At 39.4% G+C, this 12,559-nt stretch overlaps 1 protein-coding gene across 3 annotated transcripts in view; it reads right to left on the bottom strand.

The window, feature by feature from the left end:
* Nucleotides 1-2,411: 2,411 nt before the first annotated feature.
* Nucleotides 2,412-12,559, bottom strand: part of ndfip2 (Nedd4 family interacting protein 2) — a 110,614-nt gene continuing 100,466 nt past the window's right edge. For all 3 annotated transcript variants that reach the window (XM_059646515.1, XM_059646516.1, XM_059646517.1), the window contains 2 exons: nt 8,897-9,002; nt 2,412-3,451 (listed from right to left, as the gene is read on the bottom strand). In XM_059646515.1, the coding sequence (XP_059502498.1) occupies nt 8,899-9,002 (104 nt within the window). In that variant the 3' untranslated portion in view covers nt 2,412-3,451; nt 8,897-8,898. The remainder of the gene's footprint in view (nt 3,452-8,896; nt 9,003-12,559) is intronic.

Raw genomic sequence — 12,559 nt, 5'->3', positions numbered from 1 at the left:
CTTCCAACAGTCATTATCTGCTTTTTATACTATGTGTAATTCCAACCAATGGATGTTTCGTCTCAATTCTTATTAATACCGGTTCTGGTAGAGCTGCTAATGCTGCTTTGATATCAATCACTTAGCTCACCACAACAATTCACTCTTTTGGTTACATTTGGACAAAACTGAAATGCATTTGAAGTCATCCTGGCAACATCAAAATGCATACCTTCCATCAGTAATAACAGCAGTTGGCAGGTTTGTCACAGGTATGCAGCAAACTGATTTGAAGGTTGGAAGACTACCCCCAACCCTTCTGTCAATCCCATCAGCTTTGATCTTCCTACATTAACAACCAACTTTTGTAACCAAACTGCTCAGCTCTCACTTTATCGTGACCCCCAGGCATACAGAGTAGTCATGTACTAACTTGTTATCAATACTGGAGTAGAGACCATTAATGGCACCTCTTCTGTAATATACCTTTCCCTCCTGCGTTCTTTTGTCTCCCAACCTCACATGTAGATCTCCCCCATCTTCACATTTATCCTACTGCATCCCAGCATGCTGTCTCCAATCCCCAAAACTGACTTTCCCAACATGCACACCTCAGCACTGACCTGATAATTCCTCATCTTTCAGTAGACAGACCTTTTGGACTGACCATGACCCATGCCCCAACTTGGACAGAGCAGTGGCTAATGAGCGAGCAGACCCCTAAGTGATATCTATGCAGCTTCCTGACTGATTTCCCATAAATCCACAGACTGGTTGAACCAAACCTGCAGGACAGACTGTGGCCCACTCCCCAGAATGTAGCAGAATGGATTCCTGGCTGTCAACACTCAAAGTTGACTGATCGTGTACAAGTCCCTGGAATGGTAACAAACAATGCTCTTGACTTATGACTCTGGTACCTACCTCAACCCCGACTGAAGGTGGTCTACCTTGACTGACTAACAGCATTACTTCCCTTCAGTGATTCCTTCCAATGGAGGTGATATGGCATCTAAGGAGGCTCACTGTTAGAGCCCCAACCAAGAAAGCAAGAAGCCCTGAAATGGATCAAGGTCTAATCCATGAAATTGGTGTTTGTGCCTCCATGCCAACTCTCCTGTGCTCCAAAGTACAACACTGAACATGTTGTAATAGAGTTGGAGATGTGCCATGATGCAGTAAGGCTGGCCAATGATAATCTCTGTAGATCGAGTCTATGGGCAGTTGCTACCATGGAGAGTATCCAGAGACATTGATGACTGCTGTCCAAGATGGAGGCCCAGGCAAATCAAGCAAGTAGTGAGCTAGTAATCACTCTTTTATGTTAGCAATTTATCACCATCTAGTTTCTATCTGGTTGTGGGAGAATAGGAAACTGCATATCATTGATATGGGATTAGGTACAAATAGCACACAAATTCATGCAAGACTAACTTTCACGACTCATGGGCAAGATTCACATTTCACTGTTCAAATCTTAGAAGCCAGACTTGCAACTATTTCTTGACATGGAAATTTGTGTTTTTCAAATATCAACATATTTTCCAACTGGTTCACACCATTACCCATGTCATTCAGGGATTGAGAAGATTCTGCCCATAATGGAGGCTAGGAAATGCTGAACATCAAAAGGACTTGGGTGTCCTTGCTCAGGAGTCATTGAAAGCTAAATGCAGGTAAAACAACTAGGAAGGCAAATGATGAGTCATCTTTTGTTAGAGTCATCTTTTAGAGTACTTTTGAGTATAGGAGTAAAGATGTCTTATTACCTGGAACTTTACTATGTAGAACCTTTGTGAGGCCGTAACTGGAATACTGTTTGCAGTTTTGGTCTCGTTCCCTATAGAAATGTACATTTGCCATAGAAAGAGTGCATTGCTGGCTCACCAAATTAATTCCTGGGGTAGAGGTTTCATTCAATGAGGAAAGATTAAATTTAAAGAATCTATATTTTCTGGAGTTCAGAAAAATCATAGGAGATGGCATTCAGAAATATAAGGCCGCTTACAATTGAGATAAGGAGGGATTTCTTCACTCAAAGTGATGAATCTTTGGAACAGACTACACTGGAGAGCTGTTATGCCTCAGTTGTTGAGTATGTTCAAGGTGGATATCAATAGACTTGTACGTATTAAAATGTCAAGGCATATGTAGATAGTGCAAGAAAGTATTATTGCAGTAGATCAGCAATAAATCAAACTGCATGGCTTACTCCACATCTATTTCTTATGACCCTACATTTTCCAAAATTTGGATGCAGAAACCCAAGAATGCTTCTTCAAGATGTAATTAAATGAAAGAATTAATGTTTTTCAGATGATAAATACAAAGCACTATATTTTTACAAAAATCTTTAAATATATTTTTATTTAAATTCAGAAACTAAATAGAAGTTCATTTTCCTATAATGAGTTGGTGAAAACAAAACAAAATCAAATTATTAAATCAGCATTTATTCTTTTATCCTCAAGTTTTACAAGTACAGGATACTGTTTCACATCTCTGTAAAATCATAACTGAAGCCACCATCACTGGCTTCAAATGAGACTTGATTTTCTTCATTACGTATACTTTAGTTGTAAGCTAGTTCAACAGAAACAATTTTAAAAGAAAGGAAAATCAGCACAGAATCAAATGAACAATCCTTTCTAACTCCATCATTTGACTGTTAGATTACTTTAAACAGAACACAGAAATAATTGGTGTAAAAAATAATTTACAACCACAATGTTAAAATTAAATTCCAGTTATATTTCTCTAGCAATCCGAAGCAATAGTTCAGCCAATAAAGAAATTGTTACCAGTTTCATGTCATGCAATAGTCACTGTAGACTGGGCACTGAGAATAAGCAATCAAAGCAATTTCAAAAGCAGAAAACCATACAAATAAGGGAACTACGTGTTCTGCAACTTTTAAAAGGCATTTCAAGATATTTAATACAGGTCTAATCCTAATTCCAGTAAATTACATGCTTGTTCTTCAGATATTTCCAATTTAGCAAGAAAAAGGCTGTTTTTAAATCTCAATCATTTTAAATAGTTTAAAAATAGGTCAGTTTGCTTTAAATCAAATCGATCAACTGATTACGCCCTAGTTAGGTGGGACATTGAAGCATTTTGGGTGTTCAGTCACAGACATATTTCAATGTCAATGTTTGATCGATGATTCAGGGTTCAAAAAAAAAGGCTCCATTTTATTTCTTCTGTAGCAATTTGTAGATTAGAACCTTTATATGTTGAAAAGATCACTGGACTTAAATTTGAAGGGGAAGGTTCCAGCATCTAGCAACTCAGGAACTCGGCCCATTTTATGAAGTGTCTTGAGATTCATTATTCCACTTAGATTTTGTTGCCATATCTTAAATTATTTATTCTTCAGTAGTTTTACATCCAAATAACTTGGCAGCTTGAAGCACAACATCTGGACATTTCACATTAGGAAGGAATGTTCGAGTTCCTCGTTAGCCACATACTGGAAGAAAGATATAAAATTACAAAATTAACCATTTTAGAATAGTTTCCTTTTCCCAATTTTCCGCCTAATCTTCAACAACACTGTTCTGGAGGCAAAAAATGACAACAGGGAACAATTCAGTCTATGTAATGAATCTTTTGATGCTTACTGAAAGAATTATTAATTCTATATAAGCCTGGGCTATGAATACTACACATTCATCACACCATAAGCCCCAATCTATCATCCAAGCATATCGATTTAGAAAAACAAGGTTAATAGTTCAAGTTTGTTTCTCTCTCCACGGGTACTGACAAACCTATGTTTTTACAGCATTTTCTATTTTTATTTGATCTGTATTTCTCAAGCACTTTTAATGTAATAACATATCCCAAGGTGTGTCATGCAGACATCATAAAACACATCAACTTACATAAGGAGATATTAAAATTTACCTCTGACAACACATGGAAATCTGTCCTAATATGTCCATTTATGTCTCAGTTTACTTTGTTTTTACAATGCCACCAATGAAACACCTTGGGATGTAGGAACATAGACTATTTTGTTACTGTAAAGGCTCTGTGTAAATACAAGCTGTTGTTATTACATGAATGGTTTGAAATATTTTCAGTCACTTAAAGATTAATGATCCCAACTTAACTTTTTTTAAGAACTTCGTTGCATTTGTCTCTAGGGTGTTCCTAAACTTGAATAGGTACTGTTGGTTGTATGCATATCATAAAAATTAATTGTCAAACAGAGAATTAAACTATTCAAAAATTAAAATATAAGATAAAAGTTTTAAAATAGTCAATGCAATTAAAGCAGACCATTGAGAGAGATTGGGCTTCGAATTAAAAATAATCATTTATAAATATCATGTATTTTCTATAAGCCCATAGCCTTGATAATAATTGGGAATGACAAATTTTCTGAGAGCAAGGTAAGAAATGTGAACCTTCTGCCAATCTTAACAACAGGCCTCATATAGGCAACCTTATGCAGTGGTGGGAAGCCTGTGGAGGACGAAGGCTGCAGACTGCAATCACATCTGTGGGGCCAAGAAAATCAATGCTGCTATGAGGAAGGAAGGTGATGGCAGATCATGATCAGAATTGAAATTTGGGTATAGGGAAATGGAGGATTGGTGATGAAAATGATCCAAATTTACTGGGGCTGTGATTGAGTCTGAGGGGACTGAAGACTTCATTGCGATGTCGCTCTTTCAAGGAGTCCAAAAAAATCCTTCAGAACTTAGTCTGGTCAATGCTTCCTCACACTTCAAACCTGCTGTTGGACCCCATGACACAAACCTGTCCCTAACTTACAGTCAAATATAAGCTGGCAGTGGCCTAATGTGTTTGTAAAAAAATTGAACAATTCAGATTTTTTAAACAATATCCCCTTAGATGTTGCCTGCCTAGTCAGTCTTCATACATTGCAGCATCACAGAACTGTTACAATGCAGAAAGAGGCTATTTGGTTATTATGTCTTCAAATGAGCATTATTACCTACTGCCAATCTCCTGCTTTCCCCCCATATCCTTGCACATTATATTTATCCAAATAATCTTCCGATACTCTCTTGAATGCCTCGTTTGAATCTGGCTCCACATTATGGCTCTATAAAACTTTGGTTAGACCGCACTTGGAATACTGCGTCCAGTTCTGGGCGCCCTATTATAGGAAAGATGTGGATGCTTTGGAGAGGGTTCAGAGGAGGTTTACCAGGATGCTGCCTGGACTGGAGGGCTTATCTTACGAAGAGAGGTTGACTGAGCTCGGTCTCTTTTCATTAGAGAAAAGGAGGAGGAGAGGGGACCTAATTGAGGTATACAAGATAATGAGAGGCATAGATAGAGTTGATAGCCAGAGACTATTTCCCAGGGCAGAAATGGCTAGCACGAGGGGTCATAGTTTTAAGCTGGTTGGTGGAAAGTATAGAGGGAATGTCAGAGGCAGGTTCTTTACGCAGAGAGTTGTGAGAGCATGGAATGCGTTGCCAGCAGCAGTTGTGGAAGCAAGGTCATTGGGGTCATTTAAGAGACTGCTGGACATGTATATGGTCACAGAAATTTGAGGGTGCATACATGAGGATCAATGGTCGGCACAACATTGTGGGCTGAAGGGCCTGTTCTGTGCTGTACTGTTCTATGTTCTATTTCCAGGCAATGCATTCCACAGCCTAACTACTGGCTGTGTGAACAGGTATTTTCTCATATCTGCCCTGCTTCTTTTGCAAGTCAAAGGCTAGTTAAACTGTGGTGAGTAACTTACCTCCTGACTCCCCAAAGCTTGGCCACAATCTACAAGGCCATAGTCAACAGTGTGATCGATTAAACCCCACTGGCCTGGATGGGTTCGGCTTTGACATTCAAGAAGCTTAACATCATCCAGGACAAAGCCACCTGCTCAACTGACACAACATCCTCAAGCATCCACTCCCTCCACCACCGATGCTCAGTAGCAGTAGTGCGTACTATCTACAAGTGGCACAGCAGAAATTCCCCAAAGATCCTTAAGCAGCACCTTCCAAGCCCACCACCACTAGAAAGACAAGGGCAGATGATGCATGGGAACATCACAATCTGCAAGTTCCCTTTCAAGCCACTACCATCCTGGCTTGGAAATATATCACCCGTCCTTCAATGTCACTGGGTCAAAATCCTGGAATTCCCTCCCTAAAGGCATTCAATAGCACAGGCACTGCAGTGTGGGGAGGCAGGGAGGACGGACTGGTCAAGGGGGTGGTATGACGTTAGTAGGTAGGAAATGGGGGTGTGGCTTAAGGTGGGAGGAGGGTATAGGTGAGAGAAAGAACAGGTTAGGGAGGTGGGGACGAGCTGGGCTGGTTTTGGGATGCGGTAGGGGGAGGGAAGATTTTGAAGCTTGTGAAATCCACATTGATGCCATTGGGCTGCAGGGTTCACAAGCGGAATATGAGGTACTGTTCTGACAACCTTCAGGTGGCATCGTTGTGGCGCAGCAGGAGGCCCAGGATGGACATGTTATCTGAGGAATGGGAGGGGGAGTTGAAATGGTTCGCGACTGGGAGGTGCAGTTGTTTATTGCGAACCAAGCGTAGGTATTCTGCAAAGCGGTCCCCAAGCCTCCGCTTGGAAAACGTTCAACTTAGATTGGATACAAAATGGGTGGGATGACTGTGATGATTGTCTGATAATGCTAATGTAGGTATGACTAGGTCAATATCTCACTGAATAAGGTATCCAATTCTGGTCACCACAGTATATTCCCAATGGAAAAGAAATGGCCAAGAGGTAATACGTTAGCTTCATTTATGACTCTAAAAGAAGGGAAGACATTGGCTACAATAACATATTAAACCTTGCTCAGAACAGCAGAACCAGAGTTTATCTTGTATCCTGTATCCCAAGGGGATAAGTTAAAAATAAACTGCAAGAACAATATTTCAGAAAATGAGTAGTCAACTCATGATACAAACTCAGGTGTTGAGATAGCAGGAGCAGCAAGTATTGATTTATTTAACGTGACTTAGTTAAGTAAGTAATGAATTGAGTAACATAGGGATACAAGAAAGCAATTCTTGGAGCAGAGCAGACATAAGAAATGTACTCAGCTGCATATGTTTACGTGAGTCATTACTTTGATGACAGTAGGGAACCTGTTAGCATCTATTACATAATATTATAAATGATAAATGAACTTACTTGGATGATAATGATCTGATTGCACATAGATAACATGAACTTACGAATCAGAAAATGTGGGTGACAAACTTGGAGTCTTTGAAAATGTTACTAACAAAACTGATAAAAGGAGATTTGATAGACATAATATACAAAGATTTTCAGATGGCCACAACAAGAGGCTTATCAGAAAAAATAAAACACATGGAAGAGAGGATAATGTGATGGCATGGATTAGCAAATAATCAACAGACAAAAAACAGATTGAAATTCACACTTGCATTGGTAGATTGTGCCTAATGATGTACTGCAAGAATTAGTACTTTGGTTCCGGTATGTGTCAATAATTTGGAGATGGGCTCCAAAAGTAATCTTTACAAATTTGCAGATGACACAAAGCTAAGAGGGAATGTGTGCTGTGTGGAAGATGTAAAGTAGCTTCAGGATGATTTGGACAGGCTTAGTGGTTGGGCGATAACATGGTAGATGAAATATAATGTGGAAAACTGCAAAGTTAACCGCTTTGGTGGGAGAAACAAATGTGCAGAAGTTACAAAATACAGATGTACAAAGGGACCTAAGTGTGGTTATGGATAAGTTACTAAAGGCTAACTTGCAGATGCAGCAAGGTATTAGGAAGGCTAAAGAAACGTTAGTCTTTATTGCAAGAAGATTTGAGAGCAGTAGTGAATCTTGCTTCAATTCTGCACAAGCTTTGTTAGACCCAAGCTGGCATAATGTATACAATTCTGATCTCCTTATCTCAGGAAAAAAATATTATGACCACAATGGGCGTGCAACAAAAGTTCACTAGTCTTATACCAGGGATGACAAGGCTGTTCAACGAAGACCGTGTGGAAAAACAGTGACTTACATTCTCTAGAGCTTCGAAGAAAGAGAGATATCTCACTGCAACTTGGAAAATACGTAAAGGGATACACAGAGTCAATGCAGGTAAGATGTTTCCCCAGTTGAAGAATCTACAACCAATGGGCACAATTTAAAAAATAAGGGAAAACCACTTAGGGCCAAGATGAGATTTTTTTTAAACACAAAAGATTGAATCTTTGGAATTCTGTATCACAGACGGTTATGGAAGCTCAGTCTGAGTTTGTTTAAGGTAAAGACTGTAGATTTCTGATTATCTATGATGGACTGAGTTATGGGGATGGGGTAGGTAAAGGCACTAAAGTGTCGAATAATCGACTATCATTGAACTGAAAAGCGGGGCAGAATTCACAGGCTAAATTGCATACTCACGTTTTCATGTTTCATGAGTCAAGGCCAGAAACTACAGTAGAGCACAGTTTCAATTTTGCTTACATTGAGTTGGTGGCAATTTTTTTTCATATAGGTACGAATATTAGACTGTGACAGACTGCTGCGAAAGCCTGGGATCAATATCTAAGCGGAAAGGCATGTTGGATCTGACTCCACAGGGCAGGATTTGAAATGGCACACAACATTCCACTTCAAGTTTAGAAACCATGACATTTGTTTCATCAGAATATTTCAAACCAACAGACATAACTGAACAGAAGTGATCAAAAATACAATTCTTAGGGTCACAATGCAACCATTACATGTCCCACATTTTCTCCATCTGCAATGTCCTTGTCACAACTGGCACAAATGTAATCAGGACACAAGCAATGGACTTCAGAAGAAATGCATTTCAATCATACTGAACAGACTGATCTGAAGAAGACTTAAAAAAAAAACAGATAAATGATAATAGAAACAAGGCAGTGCTCAAATTGTTATTGGTATACCCACTGAAATGAAGCATTACCTCTAGTACAAGAAAAAAAGTCTGGTCCGGTGTGTCGCAGCCACGTTCTCAGACATATTTCTGATTTTCAGGTAGTTGATAAAACCTCTGAAAAACAGCAGCAGTCCTAAAAGGAAACACAAAAATAAAAATTAAGGCATTATTTTAGAACAATCCTGAAAAAGACAAAATACTTAAATGAACACAAATTAAAAACCACTGATTTTGATTCTTTAGTCAAAAAGTCCACATCATCATGTAGTTAGACAGTCACTCAAATACAGAAATCAGAACCGAAACAACAATATAAACATCTGGTTCTATTACCATACTTAATCCCTCCTGAAAGCACAACTTCCTACTTCTCTCTCTCCATCACAATAAATTACATAAGCTCCTGTTGGTTTTAAAGATGGGAATTGGATTTTATATATCCTACCACGAGAACTTAAATTAACCGCGGTGTTGAAATTGACAAATCTTCTCATTCAAATTTTCACAAGGTTAAAACAGGTGTAAAAACAGAATTTCCAATTCCACCTGCAATCTTTACTTGACAGCTAAACCTTTCTATTGTCATCAAAATGATTGCTCTTTCTCACTAGTACCTATACAGCTAAATCTCTCACTGGCATCAAACTGATTGACTTCGCTCATTGGCAGTGATGCAGCTAATAGCAAGGCAAATTTTAAGTGAGCTAATTTCAATTCTTTCAAGGTAAAATAAACCAGTAGTAGATTTAGAACAAAACAACAAAAAAAAGGCAACATTTAGTACAGTCCTGAAAGGTTCTAGAAATGCAGTTAAAGTGGAAAAACAGATGCAGTTCTAGGATTGAAGAAAATAAACATCTTTCAACGGAAGACCTACAACAATTAGGCAAGCCACTAATCTAAAAATCCTGATTTATTTTTAATACTGAAGTGATTCAAAGTTCACATCAGTATCAATAAAAATGTTTAAAATTTGCTAAGTTTAATGATGCTACACATTTTATTTTTAAAACAATTCTGATTTTTTAAATTTAAAATAACGAAATTTAGTGTATTCCAGCAACTAAGATTACAGCTTGCCATACAACTTGAATTTGTTCTTGACAATATATCCCACTGGCTCAAACTAACTGATACCAAATTATTGCTAAAACAACATAGAACATACAACATAGAACAGTACAGCACAGAACAGGCCCTTCAGCCCACAATGTTGTGCCGACCATTGATCCTCATGTATGCACCCTCAAATTTCTGTGACCATATACATGTCCAGCAGTCTCTTAAATGACCCCAATGACCTTGCTTCCACAACTGCTGCTGGCAACGCATTCCATGCTCTCACAACTCTCTGCGTAAAGAACCTGCCTCTGACATCCCCTCTATACTTTCCACCAACCAGCTTAAAACTATGACCCCTCGTGCTAGCCATTTCTGCCCTGGGAAATAGTCTCTGGCTATCAACTCTATCTATGCCTCTCATTATCTTGTATACCTCAATTAGGTCCCCTCTCCTCCTCCTTTTCTCCAATGCAAAAAGTCCAAGCTCAGTCAACCTCTCTTCATAAGATAAGCCCTCCAGTCCAGGCAGCATCCTGGTAAACCTTCTCTGAACCCTCTCCAAAGCATCCACATCTTTCCTATAATAGGGCGCACAGAACTGGACGCAGTATTCCAAGTGCGGTCTAACCAAAGTTTTATAGAGCTGCAACAAGATCTCACGACTCTTAAACTCAATCCCCCTGTTAATGAAAGCCAAAACACCATATGCTTTCTTAACAACCCTGTCCACTTGGGTGGCCATTTTAAGGGATCTATGTATCTGCACACCAAGATCCCTCTGTTCCTCCACGCTGCCAAGAATCCTATCCTTAATCCTGTACTCAGCTTTCAAATTCGACCTTCCAAAATGCATCACCTCGCATTTATCCAGGTTGAACTCCAACTGCCACCTCTCAGCCCATCTCTGCATCCTGTCAATGTCCCGCTGCAGCCTACAACAGCCCTCTATACTGTCAACGACACCTCCGACCTTTGTGTCGTCTGCAAACTTGCTGACCCATCCTTCAATCCCCTCATCCAAGTCATTAATAAAAATTACAAACAGTAGAGGCCCAAGGACAGAGCCCTGTGGAACTCCACTCACCACTGACTTCCAGGCAGAATATTTTCCTTCTACTACCACTCGCTGTCTTCTGTTGGCCAGCCAATTCTGTATCCAAGCAGCTAAGTTCCCCTGTATCCCATTCCTCCTGACCTTCTGAATGAGCCTACCATGGGGAACCTTATCAAATGCCTTACTGAAGTCCATAACACTTACATAACATAACACTTATGCAGGTTTCCTAGAGTGTCAAGAGGTTCTTAGGATCCTATGAATGAAGATTAGATTTACTAAACACACTTTTCTATTGGCTGCACTATTAAGTTTATCTTAAAATTTTGCTATTTGCATTTATCCAATTTTCTTATTTTCAGAGATTTACACTCATACACAATGTAAATGAATGCTAAAAGATGATCACAAGTTTAAATATATCTACATTAATAATTAGGATTCTTCTCTCAAATATTATTGCTTCCCTTTCTGATCATGTTGAAGTTATAACATTACAAGCATAATTCACTCTATGGTATTCCTTCCCTTTGGTGTGGCAATTTTTCGGCTATCCTCTTGTTTTTGGTACTACAGGGCTTCCGTACTATTGCAGCTGAAATTACCAAAGGCCAATAGCACAAAGACTCAAAACTTCAAATACATTCAAATAAAACCACATTCGAGCCTGCTGCATAGTTGTACTGAAAATCTTACTATTTTATGCAACAATCATTGTTTGATCTGCAACGATGTCAGTGGTGCCAAAAAATCAGCAAAATACTGTAACATGCTTTCTGAAGAAAAAGGTAGACAACACATGAGGAAAAAATAGTAGAGGGCAATAAATGCTGAAGATCACAGTGGGTCAGACAGCATCTGTGGAGAGAGCAAGCAAATGTTGAGTCAAGACGACTCTTCATCAGAGCTGAAATGAAATGTGGAGGATGCAGCATTTATGCAACTGTTGAGGTGGGGAGATAGTGGGGGTGCAGGTGGAGAAAAGATGTTGACAGTTCAGATTAAATGATCACAACTTGAGAATGGCAGAACAACGGTGTGTCTAACCCCCAGACTTGAAAGAGCTGGCACTTCTACCAAGGTGGGAGGAAGGAAGGGCAGATATGGTGACAGAGGATAATACAAGTAAAGCTAAAAGAAAGGGAAGAAATGGGAGTTCGTTCACAATTTGCAAGAGCTGAACTCAATATTATGTCCAGAAGGCTGCAAAGTGCCTAGTCTGAAGATTACTTGTTGTTTCTCCAGTTTGTACTGTGATTTACTGGAGCACTGCAGCACACCAAGGACAAGTGGGCATGTTAGCAGGATGCTGGTAAAATAACTGGCATGGGAATGTCACAGTCATGCTTGCGCACGGATTGGAGGAGTTCTGCAAAAGGCGTCACCCAGTCTGCGTTTGGTTTCTCCAATATACAGTAAGTGACATGGGTGCAACAAATACTATACACAAGATTGAAGGAGGTACAGGGGGAATGCTGCTTCAGCCAGAAAGGTTGTTTAGGTTCTTGGGTGGTGAAGGGGCAGGTGTTGCACCTTCTGCAGCTAAATTGGACGGCACCATGTGAAGGGGGAGG

This window comes from Stegostoma tigrinum, chromosome 6, assembly GCF_030684315.1.
Source record: "Stegostoma tigrinum isolate sSteTig4 chromosome 6, sSteTig4.hap1, whole genome shotgun sequence".
Lineage (NCBI taxonomy): Eukaryota > Metazoa > Chordata > Chondrichthyes > Orectolobiformes > Stegostomatidae > Stegostoma > Stegostoma tigrinum.
The sequence above is the reverse complement of the archived record's forward strand: the minus strand, read 5'-3'. Positions and strand labels throughout refer to the sequence as shown.